The sequence below is a fragment of the Scyliorhinus canicula genome, chromosome 23, assembly GCF_902713615.1.
Source record: "Scyliorhinus canicula chromosome 23, sScyCan1.1, whole genome shotgun sequence".
Classification (NCBI taxonomy): Eukaryota; Metazoa; Chordata; class Chondrichthyes; order Carcharhiniformes; family Scyliorhinidae; genus Scyliorhinus; species Scyliorhinus canicula.
Window position 1 is genome coordinate 22189214 of NC_052168.1, and position 27765 is coordinate 22216978.

Sequence of the window (27765 nt, forward strand, 5' to 3'; positions counted from 1 at the left end):
ACTCGGAGAGTGGTTGGGGCCTGGAACGTACTCCCAGCTATGGTAGTGGAGTCGGACACGTTAGGAACTTTCAAGCAGTTATTGGACAGGCACAATGGAGTGCACTAGAATGATTGGGAGTAGGTTGATTTGATCTTAGTTTCAGACTAGTTCGGCACAACATCGTGGGCCGAAGGGCCTGTACTGTACGGTTCTATGTTCTATATCCCTGGACACTAAGGGGCAATTTATCATGGCCAATCCACCTAATCTGCAAATCTTTGGACTGTGGGAGGAAACCAGAGCACCCGGAGGAAACCTACACAGACACGGGGAGAACGTGCAAACTCCGCACAGACAGTGTCCCGAGGGCGGAATCGAACCCGGGTCCCCGGCGCACAAATATTATTGAAGGCGACCGTATTGAAACATATCAGATTCTTTTTTTTAAATTTAGAGTACCCAATTCATTTTTTCCAATTCAGGGGCAATTTATCGAGGCCAATCCACCTGCCCTGCACAGCTTTTGGGTTGTGGGGGTGAGACCCACGCAAACACGGGGAGAATGTGCAAACTCCACACGGACAGTGACCCAGAGCCGGGATCGAAACTGGGACCTCGGCTCCGTGAGGCAGCAGTGCTAACCACTGCTCCACCGTGATGCTCAAAACATATCAGGGTCTGAGGGGATTTGACAGTGTGGATGTTAAGAGGTGGGCGTGAGACTGGGACTAGGGGAATAGTTTAGGAATAATGTCTCCAATTAAAGAGCGAGACGGGATTCTCTTCCCCAAACAGCGCTGGAGGAAGGTCAATTGAATATTTTTCAGGCAGGAGTAGATTGATTCTTGTCAGGCAAGAGGTCTCGGGGGGGGTAGACAGGAAAGTGAACCAGAATCAAATCAGCGCCGATCTTATCAAATAGAGGGGTGGTCTTGGAAGGCCCAAAAGACTGACTCATGCTCTGAATTTGTATGTTTATGTGTACAAAGTGGAAACCTTAAACTCTCTCCCAGAAAGCTGTCGAAACTGAGGGCCAATTGAAAACGTCATAACTGGGATTGATAGATTTTTGTCAGGCAAGTGTATTAAGGAACCAAGACGGGTATGATGGAGTCAAGATACAGATGATCCTAGTGAATGGAGCGGAACAGTCTCTAGGGGCTGAATGGTCTCCTCCTGTCCTATGTGTCACAGGGACTGTGACAAATTCATCTTAAATTTACGTTGAGCCCTCTCTGTCATTAAGGAAGTAAAAGAAATGGACTCCACCCAATTTACCTTCGAATGAATTCAACTGAATGAAAAGGCCCCAAAAGCTTAAATTAAGCAAGAATGTTTCATAGACGGCCGACAACCAAACTGTGGTGAAAATAACTAAAATGGCAGCGACAATCGTTCCCCATTCCCCACCCCACAGGAACTCCATTTTGTATTGTGTATAATTCTTTTTCAAATCCATAACCTTAAAAGTCTATAACAATACACAGCTCACAAATCACATATTCTTCCTCACAATTATTCTTCTGCTGCCTTTATGGGGCCCTGTCCCACATGTCGGGCACTAGGCCCGACCCCTCAGGCCCGGCCTCCTCCTTTCACGAGTTGATAACCTGGCCAGACCAGGTCTCGTGTTTGGTGCCTGGGGCCAGGTGGGTGATGACCACCTCGACCGCCTGGTACTTCAGATTCTTAGGCGGCACGGCACAGACCTTGTATGTGACTTCATCGCCTTCCACCGGCACATACTCCCCCTCAATGCTGGAGAAAAAAGAAAATTGGAAACATTTAGTCGAAAGGGTTTGGCTCCGATTGACATTGGTTAACAAGACAAGAGTCGCGTTCAAGCAGAGCCTCTCCCCCCCCCCCCCCCCCCCCCCCCCAGGGACCGGACATATCGGACTCGAAACGTTAACTCTGTTTCTCTCTCCACAGACGCCGCCAGACCTGCTGAGCTTTTTCGGCATTTTCTGTATTTATTTCAGATTTCCAGACTCCACAGTATTTGGCTTTTGAAAAATGAAATGAAATGAAAATCGCTTATTGTCACGAGTAGGCTTCAGTGAAGTTACTGTGAAAAGCCCCTAGTCGCCACATTCCGGCGCCTGTCCGGGGAGGCTGGTACGGGAATTGTACCGTGCTGCTGGCCTGCTTGGTCTGCTTTCAAAGCCAGCGATTTAGCCCAGTGAGCTAAACCAGCATTGCACAACAGTAATGATTTTGGGCTCCGAGCTGTCGACGGCATTCCCACACATCGCACTGAGGCAGCTCGAGAGGGAATGGTTGGGTTTGGTATGGTTCCCAAATACACGGACCAGCTCTCCACGAGACGTTCTGGGGAATTTACTGATCTCTCAGGGTCGGACTGGCCTTTCAATTCAGCCGGATGTCCCAAAGTGCTTTACAGTAGGCGAAGTAAGTCTGAGGTGTAGTCGCTGGTGTAATGTAGGAAACGCAACCGCCGGTTTTATGCACAGCAAGATCCCAGAAAGAGTCACGTGGTCACGAGCGGACATTCTTGTTTCTTGGGTTGGGGTCAGGGACACGCGTTGACTGAGACCATTGTCATTGGATGTCCCCCCCCTAGGGTCGCGACTCTGTGCCGTGGGGGACGTCCTGTGACTGAGCAGTCCGCTTCTCGGCCCGCAGATCCTTGAGCGCATGCGGCCGGACATCGCACGGGTCGCGATTGTTTGAAATTTGGCATTCTTGTGTTTGTCCTGATGCGTGCACGATGGAAAGCTTTGACGACATGTCTCCCTTTTCAGGAATGGTCAAGATCCAACGTACTCATTTAACAAACCTATTGTCCACTCACACTCCTCTTCACCACTCCCTTGCCTTTAACATATTAAAAAAACTTCTTCTGTTAACGTAAACAGAGGTCAAGGTTGAGCCTTCTGCTCTGTGGTGAGAAGGGGCGGGGGGGGGAGGGGGAGGGACATTAAGCCGAGGCTCCGTCTGTCCACTCGCGTGGATGGCAGCATTACGAAGAGGAGCAGGGGAGTTCTCCCCAGGTGTCGTGGACAACGTTTAGTCCTCGAACGCCTATCGCAAAACAACAGGTGAACGAACTGCTCACATCGCAGTGCTGTTTGTGGGATCTTGCTGTGCACAAACAAGCTGGCGTGCTTCCTGCATTGCAACTGTCACTACCCTTTGGAAAGTGCTTAACTGGATGTACAGCACAGCGCTTAGAGACGTCGTATTAAAGCAAGTCTTCTAGTTCAATGCTGTTGCTCATCGTTATTCTTTTAAAATTCATTTGCTGGGATTTCTCAATGCCTTCACGGTAACTCTGGTTTCCTCGGGCGCCAAATTCCGCGTCCTCGCCAGCAGAGGTAGCGGGGCGGACTCGCAACGGACAATCATAGAAACATAGAACAGTACAGCACAGAACAGGCCCTTCAGCCCTCGATGTTGTGCCGAGCAATGATCACCCTACTCAAGCCCACATATCCACCCTATACCAGTAACCCAACAACCCCCATTAACCTTATTTTTTAGGACACTAAGGGCAATTTAGCCTGGCCAATCCACCTAACCCGCACATCTTTGGACTGTGGGAGGAAACCGGAGCACCCGGAGGAAACCCACGCACACACGGGGAGGACGTGCAGACTCCACACAGACAGTGACCCAGCCGGGAATCGAACCTGGGACCCTGGAGCTGTGAAGCATTTATGCTAACCACCATGCTACCGTGCTGCCCCTAATTCCCGTACCGGCCTCCCAGAACAGGCGCCGGAATGTGGCGACTAGGGGCTTTTCACAGTAACTGCATTTGAAGCCTACTTGCGACAATAAAGCGATTTTCATTTCATTAATTCTTATCGAATTCAACTCTCACCATCTGCTGTGGTGGGATTCGAACCCGGGTCCCCAGCCGATTACCCGGGGCCTCCGGATTACTCAACCAGTGGAGGCGGGGCCCTATACGTGACGGCCTTTTTGCTTCACGTTGAGTGCGGGACTTATTTAAACTGTGGCAACGAGGCTGGCGGGTGGGGAGTGGGCCTGAAGCAAACATGTCGCTCGAGACTGCCTCCTCCTGGCAGACTCAGTCACGTTGATGGCATCGCTCCCACAACTGACTATAAATACCCTCTCACTAAGTGAATTGTTCGCAACGTCTACATCAGGGCTGATGGAGCATCTAGTGTCGTCCCCCCCCCCAGTACATCCTGTCCCAAAGTTGTTAATAAATGCAGGGTTACGGGAAAAGAGCAGGAACGTGGACGCGAGGAATGTTGTCGGATCAGCCATGATCCTATTGAATGGCGGAGCGTGGTCGAGGGGCCTGCCGCTATTTCTTACGGCCTTGTGAAAGGCTGACGCTGCGTTAACTCACTCGGAGATGTGTACAAAGATGTCCTCTTTCCCATCCATGGGCGTGATGAACCCGTGGCCCTGAGACCTGGAGAAACACTTGCATTTTCCCTTGGATAACGGTCCAAGTGTGGCCCGGGCTGAGCTGCAACAGGAAAGGCAAGAGTAAACATCGCAAATAGAACCAATAGGATCCCGACAGAGCAGAGGGAGGCCATTTGGCCCATCGAGTCTGCACCGACCCTCCAAAAGAGCAGTCTACCTAGGCCCATACTGCTATCACCATAAACCCACCTAACGTACACATCTCTGGACACTAAGGGACAATTTAGCATGGCCAAGACGGCAGTTCCTGGGATTAAGCCTCAAACACAGGGCGATGCATTGGAAGGAGCCATTGGCACTGCGGGGAAATCCAGTTAGTCCCACTCGGCCTGCTTATTCCCCACAATTAGGGGGCAGCACGGTAGCATTGTGGATAGCACAATCGCTTCACAGCTCCAGGGTCCCAGGTTCGAATCCGGCTTGGGTCACTGTGTGGAGTTTACACGTTCTCCCCGTGTCTGCGTGGGTTTCCTCCGGGTGCTCCGGTTTCCTCCCACATTCCAAAGATGTGCAGGTTAGGTGGATTGGCCATGATAAATTGCCCTTAGTGTCCAAAATTGCCCTTAGTGTTGGGTGGGGTTACTGGGTTATGGGGATAGGGTGGACGTGTTGACCTTGGGTAGGGTGCTCTTTCCAGGGGCCGGTGTAGACCCGATGGGCCGAATGGCCTCCTTCTGCACTGTAAATTCTATGACAAACCCGATCCAAGTATCTATCTCGTTTGAAAGTTACTGTTGGATCTGTATTCAGGACCGACAAAATTCCAAATCCCAACCCTTCATGGCAAAGTGTGCTCATGTTTTTGGCCTGCGGAGGGAGGCAGGGCTGAACCTATCCTCTGCTCAGGGCCCCGCAAGGACTAGCGCCCAGGCCGCGTTAATGAATAAAATATCTTTAAAATAATTCTTGCGGGATGTAGGCTTTGCTGGCTGGGCCCAGTATTTGTTGCCCATCCCTAATTGCCCCTTGAGAAGGTGGCAGCGAGCTGCCTTCTCGAAACCGCTGCACTCCATGTGGGTGTAGGTACACCCACAGTGCTGTTAGGGAGGGAGTTCCAGGATTTGGACCCAGTGAGAGTGAAGGAACGGCCGATATATTTCCAAGTCGGGATGGTGAGTGACTTGGAGGGGAACCTCCAGGCGGTGGGGTTCCCAGGTATCTGCTGCCCTTGTCCTTCTAGATGGTAGTGGTCATGGGTTTGGAAGGTGCTGCCTAAGGAGCCTTGGTGAGTTCCAGCCGTGCATCTTGTAGATGGTACACACGGCTGCTACTGTGCGTCAGTGGGGGGGGGGGGGGGGGGGGGGTTTGAATGTTTGTGGAAGGGGGAGCAATCAAGCGGGGCTGCTTTGTCCTGGATGGTGTTGAGCTTCTCGAGTGTTGTTGGAGCTGCACTCATCCAGGCAAGTGGAGAGTATTCCATCACACTCCTGACTTGTGCCTTGTAGATGGTGGACAGGCTTTGGGGGGTCAGGAGGTGAGTTACTCGCCGAAGGATTCCTGGCCTTTGACCTGCCCTGGTAGCCACAGTATTAATGTGGCTAGTGCAGTTCAGTTTCTGATTAATGGTAACCCCCAGGATGTTATGATGTGGAGATGCCGGTGTTGGACTGGGGTGGGCACAGTTGTAGGACTTCTTACTGTCCCAGGATGTTGATAGTGGGGGATTCAGCGATGGTAATGCCATTGATTGTCAAGGGGCGGTAGTTAGAACCTGTCTTGTAGGAGATGGTCATTGCCTGGCACTTGTGTGCACGAATGTAACTTGCCGCTTGTCAGCTCCAAGCCTGGATATTGTCCAGGTCTTGCTGCATTTGGACACGGACTGCTTCAGTATCTGAATATCGCGAATTATGCTGAACATTGTGGAGTCATCGGCAAACATATCGCCGTTGGTGCCTGGGTTCAGTGGGGCGGGAGGAGGGGGTGGATCGGAGAGTCGAGGATCAGCCAAACTTCCCGTTGTCACAATCCCGTTGCCCTGGAGGGGGTTGGTGAGAGTCTAGGTGTGAGGTCAGGGCAGGGTCACCACCAAGTGGCTTGAACCCATCATTCATCGTGTAGGCATTGGGAAAAGGGGGTAAAAAATGGTCAACCAGCAGCAATATGGGCAATTCCGCAGGACTGTTATCCTCAGATGCCAGGGCGACATTCTGGCCGCATCCGATTATAGGGCATTTTGGCCGGCACCTAATAGGCCTCTTGCCTATGGTACCGAGGGGGCCTACTACCTGGCTTCAGCCTAGAAACTGGGCTGCATCGAGCATCACCACTCCTGCTCACGGGCTTTTGTTGCTATGGAAATGGCCCCCCACATAATAAGCACATTTTTATAAAAATCTATCTCTTTGTGCCCACGTTACTTACCAAGGCTGGAGACCCAATTACAGGCCTGCCTCAGGCCCCAGGCCTCGGCCTAGATTCCTGCATCCTGAGTCAAGCTCAGGCTTACTCCAAAGGAATAAATATTTTTGTTGAGGTGCTGGGGGAGACCCGATGGGATTTCTCAGCACCGTCTGGGGAATGGGGGTGAGAGAGGAGACGTGCGCAGCAAGAAACACAACAGGTCCATCACCACAACACGCCGTCAGGGCTGCTGATTTACACAACCAGAGAGCAGCAACGTTAAATGAGACTCGATCTCCTGTCTTGCAGGGGTTACGCGATGCCGGAAGTCTGCTGGTGATCTTTCTCTGTAACGTTAGCCGTAACTATTACAGAGAAGTATGATTCCATTTCTTACTGGTCACCACACTGAGGCAGCACAGTGGTTAGCACAATTGCTTCACAGCTCCAGGGTCCCAGGTTCGATTGCCGGCTTGGGTGCGGAGTCTGCACGTTCTCCCCGTGTGTGCGTGGGTTTCCTCCGGGTGCTCCGGTTTCCTCCCACAGTCCAAAGATGTGCGGGTTAGGTGGATTGGCCGCGCTAAATTGCCCTTAGTGTCCAAAATTGCCCTTCGTGTTGGGTGGGGTTACTGGGTTATGGGGATAGGGTGGAGGTGTTGACCTTGGGTAGGGTGCTCTTTCCAAGAGCCGGTGCAGACTCGATGGGCCGAATGGCCTCCTTCTGCACTGTAAATTCTATGAATTTCTATGATGCGAGGGTCCTTCGCTGGGTGCAGAGAGGATTTCCATAGAATCCCTCGAGTGCTGAAGGAGGCCACGAGGCTCATTGAGTCTGTACCGACCCTGTGAAAGAGTACAGGATGGCAATCTACCGGGGCTGCTTTGTCCTGGATGGTGCTGAGCTTCTGGAGTGTTGTTGGAGCTGCACTCATCCAGGCAAGTGGAGAGTATTCCATCACACTCCTGACTTGTGCTTTGTAAGGTGGTGGACAGATTTTGGAGAGTCAGGAGGCAAGTGCTAGTGTCTGACCTGCCCTTGTGAAATTAAAGTTAGCGATAAGGGACAAGGTCAAGTAGATTCTCCTCGAGGGCGACACAGTGGCTCAGTGGGTTAGCACTGCTGCCTCAGGGCGCCGAGGGCCCAGATTCGTCCCACCTCTGGGTTACTGTCCGTGTGGAGTTTGCACATTCTCCCCGTGTCTGCGTGGGTCTCACCCCCACAACCCAAAGCTGTGCAGGGTAGGTGGATTGGCCACGCTAAATTGCCCCTTAATTGGAAAAAAAAGAATTGGATACTCTTAAAAAAAAAACTTGAGTGGAAATGTAATTTAATGTTTTGTGTAATAACGGAATGCCAAAACTGTGAATTGTAATGTAGTCAGTGTGAGAAATATCGCAATGAGGATTTGTAAAAGCTTGAGATAAAGAATTGTAACAGGTTTGAATCCCTGGTGTGTAGGACCTGCTCAGCGTACAGGTACGGAATTCCCGAGGACTAATAATGGGGGGGGATTTCAACACGGTGCTGGATACGGCACTTGATCGCTCCAGGTCCAGGACGGGCAGGAGGCTGGCGGCGGCCAAGGTGTTGAGGGCCAGATGGGAGGGGTGGACCCATGGAGATTTACGAGGCCGGGGGCCAGGGAATTTTCATTCTTCTCCCATGTCCACAAAGCCTACTCCCGGATTGTCATGTCAGGGCACTGATTCCGAGGGTGGAGGACACGGAATATTCGGCGATAGCCATTTCTGATCACGGTGGGTGGACCGCGAGTTGGGGGAGGAGAGAGGCAAACGTCCGCTGTGGCGTTTAGAGGTGGGGTTGTTAGCGGACGAGGAGATGAGCGGGCGGGTCCAGAGGTGTATAGAGAGGTACCTGGAGACTAATGATAATGGGGAGGTGCAAGTAGGGGTGGTCTGGAATGCGCTGAAAGTGGTGGTCAGAGGGGAGCTGATCTCCCTTAGGGCACACAAGGAGAGGGGGGAGAGGTTGGTGGGGGAGATGGTGAGGGTGGACAGGAGGTACGCGGAGGCCCCGGAGGAGGGATTGCTGAGGAAGCAGCGTAGCCTCCAGGCCGAGTTCGACTCATTGACCACCAGGAAGGCGGAGGCGCAGTGGAGGAGGGGGCAGGGGGCGGTATATGAATGCGGAGAAAAGGCGAGCTGGATGCTGGTGCACCAGCTTCGGACGCGGGAGGCAGCTAGGGAGATTGGGGGAGTTAGGGATGGAAGAGGGAGCACGGTGCAAAGTGCGGTGGGTATCAATGGTGTCTTTAGGAGCTTTTACGAGGAACTGTACCGGTCTGAGACCCAGTGGAGGAGGGAGGGATGGGTCGCTTCCTAGACCGACTGAGGTTTCCGAGTGGAGGAGGAGCAGGTGGCGGGGTTGGGGGCGCCGGTTTGACTGGAGGAGTTGGTGAAAGCGATAGGGAACATGCAGACGGGGAAGGCACCGGGGCCAGATGGGTTCCCGGTTGAATTCTACAAGAAGTATTTGGACCTGCTGGGCCCGCTGTTGGTAAGGGCCTTCAACGAGGCAAGGGAAGAGTGGGGGGCTCTGCCCCCGACGATGTCTAGGGCGCTGATCTCCTTGATCCTGAAGCGGGACAAGGATCCCCTGCAGTGTGCGTCATACAGGCCGATCTCACTCCTGAATGTAGATGCAAAGTTGTTGGCAAAGATTTTGGCCATGAGGATAGAGGACTGTGTGCCGCAGGTCATACACGAGGATCAGACGGGGTTTGTGAAAGGGAGACAGCTGAACACTAACATACGGAGGCTCTTGAATGTTATAATGATGCCGGCGGTAGAAGGGGAGGCGGAGATAGTGGCGGTGATGGATGCGGAGAAGGCCTTCGATAGGGTTGAGTGGGGGTACTTGTGGGAGGTGCTGGAAAGGTTCGGGTTTGGGGAGGGGTTCGTCAGGTGGGTGAGGCTGTTATATGAGGCCCTGGTGGCGAGTGTGGCTACGAACAGAAGGAGGTCGGAGTATTTCTGGCTGCACTGGGGGACGAGGCAGGGGTGTCCCCTGTCCCCCCTGCTCTTTCCGCTGGCGATTGAACCCCTGGCTATGGCGCAGAGGGAGTTGAGGAACTGGAGGGGGATAGTGCGGGGTGGGGAGGAGCACCGGGTGTCGCTATATGCGGATTACCTACTGTTGTATGTGGCGGACCCGGTGGGGGGAATGCCGGAGGCGATGAGGATCCTTAGGGAGTTTGGGGATTTCTCCGGGTACAAGCTCAATATGGGGAAGAGCGAGCTGTTCGTAGTACACCCAGGGGACCAGGAGAGGGGATTGGGGAGCTCCCGTTGAAAAAGGCGGAGAGGAGTTTTAGGTACCTGGGGGTACAGGTAGCTAGGAGCTGGGGGGCCTTAGCTTTACGAGGCTGGTGGAGCAGATGGAGGAGGAGTTTAAGAGGTGGGATGTGCTGCCACGCTCCCTGGCGGGCAGGGTGCAGTCAAAATGACGGTGCTCCCGAGGTTTTTGTTCTTGTTCCAGTGCCTCCCCATCCTGATCCCTAAGGCCTTCTTCAGGCGGGTCAACAGGAGCGTTATGGGGTTTGTGTGGGCGCAGAAGACTCCGAGGGTGAGAAGGGTGTTCCTGGAGCGGAGCAGGGATAGGGGGGGGGTTGGCGCTGCCTAATCTGTGTGGGTATTATTGGGCTGCCAACGCGGCGATGATACGCAAGTGGGTAATGGAGGGGGAGGGGGCGGCATGGAAGAGATTGGAGGTGGCGTCCTGTGGGGCACGAGTCTGGAGGCGCTGGTGACGGCGCCGCTGCCGCTTCCTCCAACGAGGTATACCACGAGTCCGGTGGTGGCGGCTACCCTCAAACTTTGGGGGCAATGGAGACGGCACAGGGGGGAGGTGGGGGCCTCGGTGTGGTCCCAATACGGGGGAACCACCAGTTTGTCCCAGGGAGAATGGACGGAGGGTTTCTGAGTTGGCACAGGGCAGGCATTAAAAGGATGGGGGACCTGTTTGTGGACGGGGAATTCGCGAGTCTGGGTGAGCTGGAGGGAAGGTTCGGCCTCCCCCCCCCCGGGGAACACCTTCAGATATATACAGGTAAGGGCGTTTGTTAGGCAGCAGGTGGCGGAGTTCCCACTGTTGCCGCCACAGAGGGTCCAGGACAGGGTGCTCTCAGGGACATGGGTTGGAGAAGGGAGGATATCGGCTATGTATCAGGTGATGCAGGAAGAGGAGGAGGCCTCAGTGGAGGAGCTGAAGGGTAAGTGAGAGGAGGAGTTGGGAGAGGAGATCGACGAGGGGACGTGGGCGGATGCCCCGGGGAGGGTAGATTCCTCCTCCTCTTGCGCGAGGCTCAGTTTAATACAGTTCAAGGTGCTGCATAGGGCGCACATGACCGGGGCAAAGCTGAGCCGGTCCTTTGGGAGAGAGGACAGATGTGTTCGATGCTCAGGGAGCCCAGCAAACCACACCCACATGTTCTGGGCGTGCCCAGCGCTGGAGGTTTTCTGGGGGGGGGGGCGTAGCAGAGACAATGTCAAGGGTGGTTGGATCCAGGGTTGAGCCGAGCTGGGGGCTCGCGATATTTGGGGTGGCAGAGGAGCCGGGAGTGCAGGAGGCGAAAGAGGCCGGTGTTCTGGCCTTTGCGTCCCTGGTAGCCCGGCGGAGAATTCTTCTTCAGTGGAAAGATGCGAGACCCCCAGGCGTGGAGGCCTGGATTAACGACATGGCAGGATTTATTAAATTGGAGAGGGTCAAGTTTGCCTTAAGGGGATCGGTACAAGGGTTCTTCAGGCGGTGGCAACCGTTCCTAGACTTTCTGGCGGAGGGTAGGCGATGGTCAGCAACAGCAGCAACCCGGGGGCGGGGGGGGGGGGGGGGGGGTTCGTGAGGGTTTGTTTGTTTTTCTTGATTGGGTGTATGTATTTGCGTTTATATCATTTAGAACATAGAACAGTACAGCACAGAACAGGCCCTTCGGCCCTCAATGTTGTGCCGAGCCATGATCACCCTACTCAAACCCACGTATCCCCCCTATACTCGTAACCCAACAACCCCCCCCCCCCCTAACCTTACTTTTTAGGACACTACGGGCAATTTAGCCTGGCCAATCCACCTAACCCGCACATCTTTGGACTGTGGGAGGAAACCGGAGCACCCGGAGGAAACCCACGCACACAGGGGGAGGACGTGCAGACTTCGCACAGACAGCGACCCAGCCGGGAATCGAACCTGGGACCCTGGAGCTGTGAAGCATTTATGCTAACCACCATGCTACCGTGCTGCCCCATTTATCTCTGTTAGTTTATTCTTTGTGTATATGGGGGGGGGGGGCTTTTATTCTTAGTTCTTTGTGTTATTTTTATTGTTGACAATTTGTGAAAAATTATTTTTATTAAAATTTATTTTTTTAAAAAAAGGTACGGCGTTCCCAACATGGATTTAATAAACAACGACTTTGATGTGCAAGAAGCTTGGGGGCCAATGGCGACTGGTAATCATCAGTAAGGCTGAGCTCGGGGTGACTTACGCAGAGTAAGTGCGATTACGTTTGGTGGGCAGGGGGCTGGGCAGGTCCGTCAGCAGAGAGTTGTTCCGTTCCCACGTTTTGATGCTGTCGCGGAAGGACGATAGGGGTGGGGACACTGGCGAATGAGGTGCCGTCTCTCCCTGCTCCGATGACATGATGGGGATGCCGGTCTGTGGGAGAGAACAAGAGGGACCAATGTTAGAATCGGGTTTCTCGTTTCCCCCCCCCCCAATCACGCTGGGATTGAGAAACAGGCCCTCCCTGTCACCCATCCCATAATCGACCACTAGGAGGTGCTGGTGAGTAGCTCCCCTTTCCAGCTGTCCATCCACTCCAGTCCCGTTCTAACATAGACATAGAACAGTACAGCACAGAACAGGCCCTTCGGCCCTCGATGTTGTGCCGAGCAATGATCACCCTACTTAAACCCACGTAACCCGTATACCCGTAACCCAACAATCCCCCCATTAACCTTACACTACGGGCAATTTAGCATGGCCAATCCACCTAACCCGCACATCTTTGGACTGTGGGAGGAAACCGGAGCACCCGGAGGAAACCCACGCACACACGGGGAGGACGTGCAGACTCCACACAGACAGTGACCCAGCCGGGAATCGAACCTGGGACCCTGGAGCTGTGAAGCATTGATGCTAACCACCATGCTACCGTGAGGTCCGTGAGCTCTTTGAGTTTGGTACCCAGGCTGCAGCATCTTTGTGCCTTTACTGCCCCTGGCAAATCCCCGGCGCAGATCCATTTCTCCCAACCTGCCTCCATAACGTGCCCTCTGCCATTAACCTGGAAAACACTGACAAGACACGGCAGGGCAATGGACCAGGAACCAGTTCAGTCACGTTGACGCACTGTAGGCTCACATGCCAGCAGTGATTGATCAATGGGTTCCAAGTGTAGCCATCTAAAATGGCTGCCTACAAAGAATGATGGGAATTATGGCCAGGTTTGGGACACAGACAAGCTGCAGCAAAGAGCAGCCCAGAAGTATGCAGGATTTCACACCTGCAAATGGGCCATTCAAGGCGATTAAAGTAACAATGGGACCATCAAGTCCATCGCATCATCTTCCAGACTAAACGGCACTGAGCTCCTGCTCGGAGCCCTCCCAGGATTGGCCACTGAGTGTCCACCCCAAAAGTGATGTGGCAGCCCCTGATTGGATGTGACCAGAGGGTGGAGCCCTGAGGAATTGATTGACAGTGACCCAGAAACTGCCCACAAAAGGGGCGGGGAAGACTCAAGCCAGTGAAAAGACAATCTAGCCATAATTTCTGCCTCTTTTGGGACCAGCCTGTGCGCGACCAACTGTAGCAGAACAACCAAGTTCAAGGACCCGCGACCATTCCTGAAGGACCTACGACCAGCTGAGACATAAGAACATAAGAACTAGGAGCAGAAGTAGGCCATCTGGCCCCTCGAGCCTGCTCCGCCATTCAATTAGATCATGGCTGATCTTTTGTGGACTCAGCTCCACTCTCCGGCCCGAACACCATAACCCTTAATCCCTTTATTCTTCAAAAAACTATCTATCTTTACCTTAAAAACATGTAATGAAGGAGCCTCAACTGCTTCACTGGGCAAGGAATTCCATAGATTCACAACCCTTTGGGTGAAGAAGTTCCTCCTAAACTCAGTCCTAAATCTACTTCCCCTTATTTTGAGGCTATGTCCCCTAGTTCTGCTTTCACCCGCCAGTGGAAACAACCTGCCCGCATCTATCCTATCTATTCCCTTCATAATTTTAAATGTTTCTAGAAGATCCCCCCTCATCCTTCTAAATTCCAACGAGTACAGTCCCAGTCTACTCAACCTCTCCTCATAATCCAACCCCTTCAGCTCTGGGATTAACCTAGTGAATCTCCTCTGCACACCCTCCAGCGCCAGTACGTCCTTTCTCAAGTAAGGAGACCAAAACTGAACACAATACTCCAGGTGTGGCCGCACTAACACCGTATACAATTGCAACATAACCTCCCTAGTCTTAAATTCCATCCCTCTAGCAATGAAGGACAAAATTCCATTTGCCTTCTTAATCACCTGTTGCACTTGTAAACCAACCTTCTGTGACTCATGCACTAGCACGCCCAAGTCTCTCTGCACAGCGGCATGCTTTAATATTTTATCGTTTAAATAATAATCCCGTTTGCTGTTATTCCTACCAAAATGGATAACCTCACATTTGTCAACATTATATTCCATCTGCCAGACCCTAGCACAATTACTTAACCTATCCAAATCCCTCTGCAGACTTCCAGTATCCTCTGCACTTTTCGCTTTACCACTCATCTTAGTGTCATCTGCAAACTTGGACACATTGCCCTTGGTCCCCAACTCCAAATCATCTATGTAAATTGTGAACAATTGTGGGCTCAACACGGATCCCTGAGGGACACCACTAGCTACTGATTGCCAACCAGAGAAACACCCATTAATCCCCACTCTTTGCTTTGCTTTCTATTAATTAACCAATCCTCTATCCATGCTACGAACCCAACAATTTCCAACCGACCATGTGGACCTGGATAAAGGCCTTATCTCACACAGAGCCGGTCACTCGAAGTTAAGGAAAGGTCATCTTAGTTGTTCGGTGCAGTTTAGTGCGGAGCCCCGTGTGTTATTGTACGGAGATACAAGTCTTGTGTTATTAATAAACTGTGTTTTTGAGCCAACATACTTGTTGTGTGGTCATTTGGTCAATATAAGAAACAGCTTGTGGTTCACGTAAAGGGTAAAAAGGCAACACAAGACAGATGGTTCACAGATCCTCTTCACGATGATGCATTGATTTGAAATGAAATGAAAATGAAAATCGCTTTTTGTCACAAGTAGGCTTCAATGAAGTTACTGTGAAAAGCCCCTAGTCGCCACAATCCGGCGCCCGTTGGGGGAGGCCGGTACGGGAATTGAACCCGCGCTGCTGGCCTGCCTTGAAAGCCAGCGATTTAGCCCAGTGTGTTAAACCAGCAGCATTGCATTTGTCCACCTTCGGCCTGCCAACCAGCGTCCCAGCCATCCCCCACTTTTTACAAAACAAACATTAAGCAAAATTGTCAGATGAGAGGCAGGGCAAAGTAACTAACTCGAAATGTCAAAATGAAGCTGAACTAACTAAACCAAAATATTATCATTCCCCAGGGGGTGGGGGGAGGGTGCAGCCCATTCCCTGCGGGGACCACTGTTTGGGGGAAGGCCTCAAGCCTGCCGATGGACACCGTGTTCTCCCTCTCGCCGCACACGTAGCTGTGGTGAGGGGGTAGCCGGTCGGACCAACCGACCCCCCTCAACTGTACGGTAGCACAGTGGTTAACACGGTCGCTTCACAGCACCAGGGTCCCAGGTTCAATTCCCGGCTTGGGTCACTGTCTGTGCGGAGTCTGTACGTCCTCCCCGTGTCTGCGTGGATTTCCTCCGGGTGCTCCAGTTTCCTCCCACAAGTCCCGAAAGACGGGCTTGTTCGGTGAATTGGACATTCTGAATTCTCCCTCAGTGCAACCGAACAGGCGCCGGAATGTGGCCACTCGGGGATTTTCACAGCGTTACAGTATTAATGTAAGCCTACTTGTGACAATAAGGATTATTATTAACTGCCCGCTGCCTGGTCCTGTTAATGGCCACCTTGGCCATGCCCAGGAACAGGCTTATGAGGACCTCCTTCCTGAGGACCATGTGCAGACTCGATGGGCCAAATGGCCTCCTTCTGCACTGTAAGGATTCTATCATCCTCCTCCCGCCTCGTCCCCGAGGTTCCTCACCCTGGAACCACTGCCATTGAATATCAAGGGGCGGTGGTTAGATCCTCTCTTGTTGGCAATGCCTGGCACTTGTGTGGCATGAATGTAAGTTGCCACTTGTCAGCCCAAGGATATTGTCCAGGTCTTGCTGCATTTGGACATGGACTGCTTCAGTGAATCTTTTTCTTTTAAATTAAGGGGCAATTTAACACGGCCAATCCACCTACCCTGCACACCTTTTTGTGTTGTGGGGGTGAAACCCACGCAGACACGGGGAGAATGTGCAAACTCCACACGGACAGCTACCCGGGGCCGGGATCGAACCTGGGACCTCGGCGCCGTGAGACAACAGTGCTAACCACTGCGCCACCGTCTTGCCCGTCTAGATGCCTCTTAAATGCAGCTATCGTACCTGCTCCCACCACGTCCCCAGTGTTAAGGTCCAGGGTTTAGAGAACCCCAAATATGTATCATGGAGTTCACCTGACCCACAACTTTGAATTTATTGTGGTTATGGGGAGCACGGGCCTGCCTTTCATGTGTTATTCAACAGTGTTACAGTACTTCTAAATTAAAACAATGTTTATTCATGAAACCAGTTAACACTTCATAAACCCACAGTAAACATCTTAACAATTATCAACACCAATAAATCCCCAAAGAAGACAGTACTCGATAGATAACCCTTAATAAATTCCCAAAAAACATCCAGAAGACAAAAGACCCTTTTAACACAGAGATCAGGTTTAAATTCTCTACTGAGAGCAGTTATCCCTTTGAAATCACCCAAATGAACACTTAAAAAAAAAAATTTTTTAGAGTACCCAATTATTTTTTTTTCCAATTAAGGGGCAATTTAGCCAATCCACCTAACCTCCACATCTTTGGGTTGTGGGGGTGAAACCCAGGCAAACACGGGGAGAGTGTGCAAACTCCACACAGACAGTGACCCAGTGAACACTCTTTAGCATGTAGAGAAATCCATGCACATCTGCTGCCTTTCACTGCAGCTCCTCTCTGAAAACAAGACTAAAAACTCACTCTAGCAGCCTGCTCAAAAACAAAAGTAAAGCAGACACACAGCCCAGCTCCACCCAGTCTCTGACATCACTGCAGCTCTCTAATAAACACCCATTTCTTAAAGGTACACCCACTACAACTATTCGATAAACCCCATTTCTTAAAAAGTACTCCCACATGACACTAGGCAGCGCGTTCCATATATTTACCACCCTCGGTGTAAAAAAACCTGCCTCGCACATTTGTTCTAAACTTTTCCCCACGCACTTTAAACATATATTCCCTAGTACTTGACTCTCCTACCCTAGGAAAGAGCATCTGACTCTCCAGTCTGTCTATGCCACTCATAAACTTGTAGACCTCTATCAGGTCACCCCTCAACCTCCGTCATTCCAATGAGAACAGACCGAGTTTATTCAACCGCTCCTCATAGCTAATGCCCTCCATACCAGGCAATATACCTGGTAAACCGCTTCTGTACCCTCTCCAAAGCCTCCATATCCTCCTGGTAATGTGGTGACCAGAATTGTGCACAATATTCCAAATGAGGCCTAACTAAGGTTCTGTACAGCTGCAACATGACTTGCCAATTTTTATACTCAATGGCCCGACCGTTGAAGGCAAGCATGCCGTATGCCTTCTTGACCAACTTATCCACATGCGTTGCCTCTTTCAATGATCGGTGGAAATGCACGCCCAGATCTCTCTGCCTGTCAGCACTCGCATGAGTTCTACTATTTATTGTGTAATTCCAAAGTGCATTACCTCACACTTGTCCGGATTAAACTCCATCTGCCATTTCGCTGCCCAAGTCACAAAGGCCAGAGAGTGAAGGAGAGGGAATGATGGAGAGACTGAGAGAGGCAAAGAACAGAGAGAGAGAGAGAGACTCACACACGCAAGACAGAGAGGAGGGTGAGTATAATGTTTCCCTCAGTGATGGGAAACATGAGTCAGACATTTCCCAACATCATGTTGAAAATGAAATGAAAATCGCTTATTGTCACGAGTAGGCTTCAATGAAGTTACTGTGAAAAGCCCCTAGTCGCCACATTCCGGCGCCTGTCCAGGGAGGCTGGTACGGCTGGTCCCATTCACACAAAACGTACACCTGGAGGAGGCTGGATCTGCTCCCCCTTGACCCCAGAAACAGACCCAAGGCAGTGATGGAGGTGGGTAGATGCTGAGACAGAGAGATCTGCCTCTTCACTGGGAGATTAGTATGTTCTATTCACCCTAGCACTCATTTCTTACCCACATTCCACACCATACCCATTCCATACCTGCTCCATACTCCCATTTCCATTCCATCCCATAATCCGTCCAGACATTTTCCAAACCTTCCTCACCTCACCAAACCCCCCCCCCCCCCCCCCCCCCCATGCACCCTCCATAACTACAGTTCCAGCATCCATTAGGGACAGAACCTAGCTCTATGAGACAGAGAACACCAGCAAGCCTTTGAAATGCTCACAAAATTATCAAAATAAGAGGCATTCAAAATCCCCTTGAAAAGTTCCACTTGCAAGTTCCTTAACACTGTCAATAAGCCAAAACCCATACATAATCCAACTGAAAAAAGTTTTAATTCACTCAAGCTCTCCTAATACAAAAAAAAAACATTGAGAGACCACTTCAAAGGTCGATAAAAGTTTTAGGTGGAGAATGTATTCTTCTGTAAACGGGGACCGGAAAGGATGGCACTGCTGCCTCACAGCGGCAGGGAGCTATGAGGTTTGCATGTTCTCCCCCGTGTCTGCGTGGGTTTCCTCCGGGTGCTCTGGTTTCCTCCGCCAGTCCAAAGATGTGCAGGTCGGGTGGATTGGCCACGATCAATGCGGGATGTTATGGGGATAGGGTGGGGGAAGAGGACCTCAGTAGACAGCTCTTTCGGAGGGTCAGTGCAGACTCAATCGGCCGAATGACCTCCTTCTGCACTGTAGGGATTCTATGAACTGCTAGCTGTGATTGATTGTCAATTTTATGACTTTATAATAAGTTTACCTTCCTTACAGATCATTTTTCAATGCTCATTTGTTTATTTGGACGTGATTAGGAGGTGTTCAGTGAATTAAAGCTTTGCTTATTTCAACAGCTTCATGGGTATTTCAAACATTTGCTACTGTTATATAGTTCATTGGATCTGTATCTAGCAGATACTGGAAGAATGTGTTAAAGGCTCAGCAATGTGAAGGTCAAACTACATCATCCTTTGCGTAGATTCATATCCAATTTTCCATATTGTAGAAGAGGATTTATCCCATGAATAAAGTACTCTAATGCATGCTAGTTCTTATGCTGTGCTGGTCAATGTAATGGTCTTTTACCTTTTAACAACAGAGAACTGTGTTAAATCACTGAGTTGGAAACAGATTTAACTTTTCAAACAGCATCTAATTATGGCAGTTGTTGGCGAGATCCGTTAATCTGATTTGTCAAAAGATTTCCAACTCTAAAACAGGCCTCCCCCAAGGTTCACAGAGTTACTCACCTGGTATGGTTCCCACAGCCTCCAGGAACCCACCCACCATCACAAATAGAGCATCCTACGAGAAAATTGTATTTGGAGTAAGCATTTAAGTGGCGCACCCGACGTCACTTTAAGTGCATGAAGTTTGCTGGCCTGGCGTACTGTGCCGCGTGGGTGGTGGGAAAGATGTCTTTTGAACGCCGTTAATGTATCTGCTTCCATAACCTCCCCTGGCAGCGCGTTCCAGGCACTCACCACCCTCTGCGTAAAAGAAAAACTGCCTCGAACATCTCCTCTAAACGTTGTCCCCACGGACCTTACGCCTATGCCTCCTGGTGACTGACCCCTCCACCCCTGGGAAAGACAAATGGCGATTAGAGAGGGAGAGGCGCGTTGGACAAAGCAAGAGAGAGATTATGAGGCCGAAAGGACCGAAAGAGTCAGAATGCAAAAGACAAAAAGAGATACACATCTTTCGTTAACGTGCTCGGACCATATCCCAATAAACAGCTGGCATATTTGGGAAACGGACAGAGAAATCGGATTTTTCTAAAACGACGGATTGAGCAAATCAGGAGACAGAAGAGTCAGAATCTTACAGGAAGGACAAAAGGACAAAGCTTTCCGATGGCAGAGCAACTGAGATGCAGCTGCTGGAAGTAGTGCTAGCATCCTCTCTGGCTGCGTCTGCTTATTCAGGTCTGTGATGCAGTGAGAGACTCTCAGGCTCTGGCTCCACACAGGGAATTAACCTTGGCAGCGGATAAGGTCTTTAACCCTTCGGGTCTCTAATCTACTCGGTGCAGATTCTCTCATTGCACTTAACAGTTGACTGGAAAGAAATCACAGAGAGCGAGAGGTTTTATTTTATTCATTCAAGTGCGCTCGGTGGTTAGCACTGCTGCCTCACAGCGGCAGGGACCCGGATTCAATTCCAGCCTCGGTCACTGTCTGTGCGGAGTCTGCACGTTCTTCCCCGTGTCTGCGTGGGTTTCCTCCGGGTGCTCCGGTTTCCTCCCACAGTCCCAAGATGTGCAGGTTAGGTGGATTGGCCGTGCTAATTGCCCCTCAAATGTCCAGGGATGTGCAGGTATGTCATGGGGTTACGGGGATAGAGTGAGGGAATGCGGGTGCTCCTTCAGAGGGACAGTGCCGATTTGATGGGCTGAATGGCCTCCTTCTGCACTGTAGGGATTCTATGGATGTGGGCATCGCTGGCTAGGCGTAGCATTTATTGCCCATCCCTAATTGCTCCTTGTTAAGGAGCATCTCCAGTCCCCGTGCTGTAGGTACACCCTCAGTGCTGTCAGGGATGGAATGCCAAGTGATACAGAAAGAGAGAAGCCATGAGAGCGAGGGTGGCAAATATACAAAACAAAGAGAAAGGAACACACAAGGAAGGTACGAAATAGGAGCTGGAGGGGATCGTTTGCCCCCTCGAGTTTGCTTTGCAGTTCATCAAGATCCATGACAGATCTTCCACCTCAACCTTCACCAGAATCTAATCGACTTCTGCCTTGGACACACTCAAATGACTGGGCATCTACAACCTCTTGGGTGGAGAATTCCAAAGATTGACAACTCTCGGTTGTGGCTCTTTGTCTCGGTCCAAAATGGCCGACACCTTATCCCGAGACTGTGACCCCCCTTGAGGCAGAGACAGTGGGAGATAGAGACATGGGCTTCCAATCTGCCACTTGGCTAAATTGATGAGCTGGAAACGGCTTCAACCTGGGGTTGGGAAATTTAGCAGCCGGTCAAAACAGGCGCTCTCATGTCACCATTTCTGGAGAGGCCTTTCCTCGGGTGGTCTGCGTAACTGCCTGTTTCAGATGGTCGGCATCTTGGTTCCACAAAACTGGGTCGTAGGACCACAAGTGAGTTTTTAGGTCACAGCCAACTACCCGCCTCATGCCACAAGAAAGAATGCAACCATCTCCCCATGACATTCAATGGCTGATTCCCCCACTATCAACGTCCTGGGAGTTACCATTGAATACGAACCAAACTGGTCCAGCCATATAAATATTGTGGGTACAAGAGCAGGTCAGATACTGGAAATCTTACAGCGAGTAACTCACCTCCTGACCCCCCCAAAGCCTGTCCACCATCTACAAGGCACAAGTCAGGAGTGTGATGGAATACTCCCCACGTGCCTGGATGAGTGCAGCTCCAATAACACTCAAGAAGCTCAACACCATCCAGGACAAATCAGCCCCTCCACCACCGACGTACAGTGTGTACCATCAACAAGATGCACTGCAGTCACTCACCAAGGTTCATTAAGCAACACCTTCCAAACCTACAGCCATTGCCATCTAGCTCACCTTACCACTGATACCAAGAACAAACCTTAAAAAGTATCCATTGAACCATTTACATAGAATTTACATAGAATTTACAGTGCAGAAGGAGGCCACTCAGCCCATCGAGTCTGCACCGGCTCCCGGAAAGAGCACCCTACCCAAGGTCAACACCTCCACCCTATCCCCATAATCCAGTAACCCCACCCAACACAAAGGGCAATTTTGGACACTAAGGGCAATTTATCATGGCCAATCCACCTAACCTGCCCGTCTTTGGACTGTGGGAGGAAACCGGAGCACCCGGAGGAAACCCACGCACACACGGGGAGGATGTACATACTCCACACAGACAGTGACCCAAGCCGGAATCGAACCTGGGACCCTGGAGCTGTGAAGCGATTGTGCTGTCCACAATGCTACCGTGCTGCTCGTTGAATCCCTAATTGAATCCCTAAAGTGCAGAAATAGGCCATTTGGCCCATCGACCCTCCGAAAGTACCCCACCCATGCCCACTCGCTTGCCCTATCCCCATAAAACCAACGAACCTGCATATCTTTGGACACTAAGGGCAATTTACCACGGCCAATCCACCTAATGTGCACATCTTTGGACCCGGAGCACCCGGAGGAAACCCACACAGACACGGGGGGAACATGCAAACTCCACACAGACAGTCACCAGAGGCTGGGATCGAATCCGGGTCCCTGGCGCTGCGAGGCAGCAGTGCTAACCACTGTGCGCCCAAGTAAGGCTGAGATTTTGTATATTTCTCCATGGGGTGGGTGGTATCGCTGGCCGGGCAAGTTTCTGATGCCCATCCCTGGGACTGAGTGGCCGGCTGGGCATCGAGGGGCAGGTGAGAATCAACCACCTTGCTGTGGGTCTGGAGTCACACGTAGGCCAGACCGGGTAAGGACGGCAGATTTCCTAGAATCAGGTGAGTTTTTAACCTCAATCCTCAACAATTCCGCGGTCATCATTTCTGAGGCTGGCCTCCAATTCCAAATTGTTTGAACCCATGGCCCCCAGAGCATTGGCCTGGGCCTCTCGATTACTGGTGACGTGAGGGGGGGGGGGGGGGGGGGGGGGGGGGGGGGGGTCACATCAGGGTAGGGTGGGGCAACGGTTTGAGATTTAATAATGGGCGGGTTGGAATTCTCGACACACGAGTTGAATTTACACAAAGGGCCGACTTCATCTGGAGAAAGGTTCAGAGGTCACAGCACCCAACATGACTGATCAAACTCAACCGGCCACTCGGTTGGGTTTTGGAGTCCGCAGAGTCGGCAGGGCGAAGCGAAAAGGTTGACCCCGGGGGGGGGGGGGGGGGGGGGGGGGGTTTGAAACAAGCCCTCGTCAGCACTGTTGCCGGTTCTGTTGACTCAGCAGCTTTACCCAATCGGCAGCAGAGCTGAACAGGACGTGACCATGACTCGGCCCCAGTTCCAGCATTTGCAGTTTGGGATGTTCCATTTGGCCCTGGCACCCATTCCCTTTCACTGGAATTGTGTGTGGGTGAGGCCAGGGTCACAGAATCATAGAATTTACAGTGTAGAAGGAGGCCATTCGGCCCATCGAGTCTGCACTGGCCCTTGGAAAGAGCACCCTACCCAAGCCCACACCTCCACCCCATCTCTGTGACCCAGTAACCCCACCCAACCTTTTTTTTTCTTGGACACTAAGGACAATTTGGCACGGCCAATCCACCTAATCTGCACATCTTTGGACTGTGGGAGGAAACCGGAGCACCCGGAGGAAACCCACGCACACAGGGGGAGGACGTGCAGACTCCGCACAGTGACCGAAGCCGGGAATCGAACCCGGGACCCTGGAGCTCTGAAGCAACTGTGCTGACCGCTGTGTGGCCGTGCCACCAATGCGATGGCCCCGTCAATGCGATGGCCTCCACAGTCAAACAGCATCGATGACTAAAGAGTCCAGGTGAATGTGGCCAGCGGAGAGTCAGTACAGGGAACCAAAGCTTATGCAAAGTGAAAAGGGATGAAGGTGGTTACCTACAGGATCATCAGGCTGAACGTCAACCCCCCACCCCCCCCCCCCCCCCCCACTCCCCCGAGGAAACCCATGGGGGAGGGGGAAGGGGGGAAAAGAGAGACTGAAAAAAGCAAAAAAATAAATAAAGAGCAGGAGAAATCTGAATGAATGGGCCCCTCTTTCACTCCCACATCTCAATGAACCCTAGCAACATACCATAGCGATGGCATAGCAACAGCACGCATCAGATCTCTTTGCTCAATTACTCTGAATGATAATGAGATTATTCACACTGTACCCAAAGCTGATGGTGTTGTTTTCAATCTTCACCCTGCCCCCCCCCCCCCCCCCCCACTCCCTCCTCCAGCCCCCCCTGGGAGAGCTACAAAGATTTGGAAGGATTCTCAGGCTGAATGGTCCCATATGAACTCTGAAGAAGAGGGGCTCGAAACGTTAACACTTTCCCTCTCCACAGCTGGTGCCAGAGAGGCTCAGATTTTCCAACGCCTTCTGCTTTTACTTCCGATCTCTGACCAAGGTTTTGCTTCTGCCAACATGCCCTCCATCGCTGCGCTTGCCCTCCGGCCAGTCATGCTGGGGTGGGGGGGGGGGGGGGGGGGGGGAGTCCTACAGAGTGGGATGGGTTTCATGTTTCCTCTGCCCACACAATGAGGAGAGGCACACATACACAGACACACACCCCTAAAACAGTACGTCGCATTGGTTCACGGACTCCCCGGATGCATGTGTCACCCGCGGGGTTGTGGAGTGCCTGGGCCGCACATATGCAAGTTCTCCCAGGCTGCATCCCGTTTTCTTAGTTTTCTGATTTAGCCCCACATCTCGGGTATCCTGTGCGGAGGGGGGAGGGGGGGGGGGGGGGGGAGACAGGAGGGACAGGACCTCCTCGAGACCCTGCTCCGAGGCCGAGCCATTAATAGGCCCAGTTGAGGAGGTCATCCATCTCGGTTGTCTGCCCCTCTACTGTGGCTATGTTGGCAGCCGGGTGTCCCTGGGAAAGGGGATACACGGTGCTTGCCCGCACCATCGGGGCCTGCTCGCACCATCGGGGCCTGCCCGCACCATCGGGGCCTGCCCGCACCATCGGGGCCTGCCCGCACCATCGGGGCCTGCTCGCACCATCGGGGCCTGCTCGCACCATCGGGGCCTGCCCGCACCATCGGGGCCTGCTTGCACCATCGGGGCCTGCCCGCACCATCGGAGCCTGCTCGCACCATCGGGGCCTGCTCGCACCACCGGGGCCTGCCCGCACCACCGGGGCCTGCCCGCACCACCGGGGCCTGCCCGCACCATCGGGGCCTGCTCGCACCATCGGGGCCTGCTCGCACCATCGGGGCCTGCCCGCACCATCGGGGCCTGCCCGCACCATCGGGGCCTGCTCGCACCATCGGGGCCTGCCCTGGCCGATGGGCACCGCCGGGGCTGAGGTGTTTTGTCGACCCCCTTCAATCACATTTTGTTTTAGAACATAGAACATAGAACAGTACAGCACAGAACAGGCCCTTCGGCCCTCGATGTTGTGCCGAGCAATGATCACCCTACTCAAGTCAACGTATCCACCCTATACCCGTAACCCAACAACCCCCCCCCCCTTAACCTTACTTTTATTAGGACACTACGGGCAATTTAGCATGGCCAATCCACCTAACCCGCACATCTTTGGACTGTGGGAGGAAACCGGAGCACCCGGAGGAAACCCACGCACACAGGGGGAGGACGTGCAGACTCCACACAGACAATGACCCAGCCGGGAATCGAACCTGGGACTCTGGAGCTGTGAAGCATTTATGCTAACCACCATGCTACCCTGCTGCCCCCCATGCTACCCTGCTGCCCAGTGCTAGTTTGAACTTTGAAGTTTGAAGTTTCCTTCGAGATTGCGTTTACTTCGAGGCTGCGTTTTCATTTGTCCCTCAACTTGCCGATTTGGTTTTTTTGGTTAGAACAAGGAACAAAGAAGATCACAGCACGGGAACAGGCCCTTCGGCCCTCCACACCTGCACGAAGGGAAGCAGACCACTCTCAACCCAAACGGGGCACACCCCACTGTACATTATACTGGAATTCAGAGGGGGAACCTCGACTGGCGAGGGTGGGGTTTGAACCTTACGCTCACAGTCAGACACACTACCACCAAAGCCAAGGATTCAGTAACTTCCACTACAAAGTTGTGGAAATTACATATCCCACTAATTCCTGGAGGTTGACCCCGAGATAGTGACGGCTGGAGGGGAGTCAGTGGCGGAGGTTAACGCGAAAGGGACATCAGCCTCAAAAGCAGAGGGGAGGGGGGGGTGGGTGGGGGAATCACCAGGTGGCGGAACAGAGAGCCCACCTGAAATGAAAAGAAACCTATTGACCGCCTCCGGAAGGTCTCCGTCGCTATTGCATCGGCCTCTACAGCCACAACAGTGTTTAATCCAAAAGTGACAGATACCCTGGGAACAGCCCATCATCTCCTAAGACACATGATAAAAATAATATCTGGTTTAGCTCACAGGGCTAAATCGCTGGCTTTTAAAGCAGACCAAGCAGGCCAGCAGCACGGTTCGATTCCCGTACCAGCCTCCCCGGACAGGCGCCGGAATGTGGCGACTAGGGGCTTTTCACAGTAACTTCATTGAAGCCTACTCGTGACAATAAGCGATTTTCATTTCATTTCATTTTTCAATTGCCCCTTCAGGAGGCGGTGGTGAGCTGCCTTCTCGAACCCGCTGCAGTCTGTGTGGTGTAGGTACTCCCGCTGTGCTGTTAGGGAGGGAGTGCCAGGATGTTGCCCCAGTGACAGTGAAGGAACGGCCGATATATTCCCAAGTCGGGGCGGTGAGTGACTTGGAGGGGAACCTCCAGGTGGTGGGGTTCCCAGGTATCTGCTGCCCTTGTCCTTCTAGATGGTGGTGGCCATGGGTTTGGAAGGTGCTGCCTCAGAAACCTTGGTGAGTTCCAGCCGTGCTTCTTGTAGATGGTACACATGGCTGCCGCTGTGCATCAGTGGCGGAGGGAGTGAATGTTTGTGGAAGGGGGAGCAATCAAGCGGGGGCTGCTTTGTCCTGGATGGTGTTGAGCTTCTGGAGTGTTGTTGGAGCTGCACTCATCCAGGCAAGTGGAGAGTATTCCCTCACACTCCTGACTTCTGCCTTGTAGAAGGTGGACAGGATTTGGGGGGTCAGAGGAGAGTCACTTGCTGCAGAACTCCCGGCCTCTGACCCACTCTTTCAAGTCCACTGAAGAGAAAACTGGATAAGTAAATGAGGGGGAAAGCTGTTGGAGGAATTGCTGACAAATTGAGATGAAGAATGTCCCCTTATCGAAGGAGAGGTAGGCCATTACAGTGGCACAGTGGTTAGCACCAAGGCCTCACAGTTCCAGGGTCCCGAGTTCAATTTCAACCTCGGGTCACTGTCTGTGCGGAGTCTGCACGTTCTCTAGTGGCTGCGTGGGTTTCCTCCGGGTGCTCCGGCTTCGTCCCACAGTCCAATTATGTGCAGGGAAGGTGGATTGGCCATGATCAATTGCCCCTTAGCATGCAGGTTAGGTGGGGTTACCAAGATAGGGTGGGAGACTGATCTAAGAAGGGTTCTCTTTCAGAGGGTTAGTACAGACTCGATGGGCCTCCTTCTGCATTGTAGGAATTCTAATTCTGGCTTTGGAGGCAGACCAGAGAAGGTTCATTCGGTTGATCCCAGGTTTGGAGGAATTTTCTCATGAGGAGGGGTTGAATAGAGTGGGCCTGTGCTCATTGGAGTTTAAAAGACTGAGAGGCGACCTTATTGGGACATGTAGGATTCCCAGGAGGTTGACAGGGTCGATGCGGAGATCCCCCTTGGGGGAGAGTCGAGGAGCAGGGCCAGAATCTCAGAGTAAGGGGTCTAGTGAATCTGTGGAAGTCTTTACCGCAGGGAGCTGTAGAGGCTGGGTCATTAAGTATGTTCAAGGCTATGGCGGC

At 52.2% G+C, this 27765-nt stretch overlaps 1 protein-coding gene across 3 annotated transcripts in view; it reads right to left on the minus strand.

The window, feature by feature from the left end:
- Positions 1 to 265: 265 nt before the first annotated feature.
- The window catches only part of csdc2a (cold shock domain containing C2, RNA binding a), a 71532-nt gene continuing 44032 nt past the window's right edge, over positions 266 to 27765 (minus strand). For all 3 annotated transcript variants that reach the window (XM_038783890.1, XM_038783889.1, XM_038783888.1), the window contains exons 2-4: positions 12258 to 12427; positions 4331 to 4453; positions 266 to 1740 (exon numbers count right to left, since the gene is read on the minus strand). In XM_038783890.1, the coding sequence (XP_038639818.1) occupies positions 1578 to 1740; positions 4331 to 4453; positions 12258 to 12412 (441 nt within the window). In that variant the 5' untranslated portion in view covers positions 12413 to 12427 and the 3' untranslated portion in view covers positions 266 to 1577. The remainder of the gene's footprint in view (positions 1741 to 4330; positions 4454 to 12257; positions 12428 to 27765) is intronic.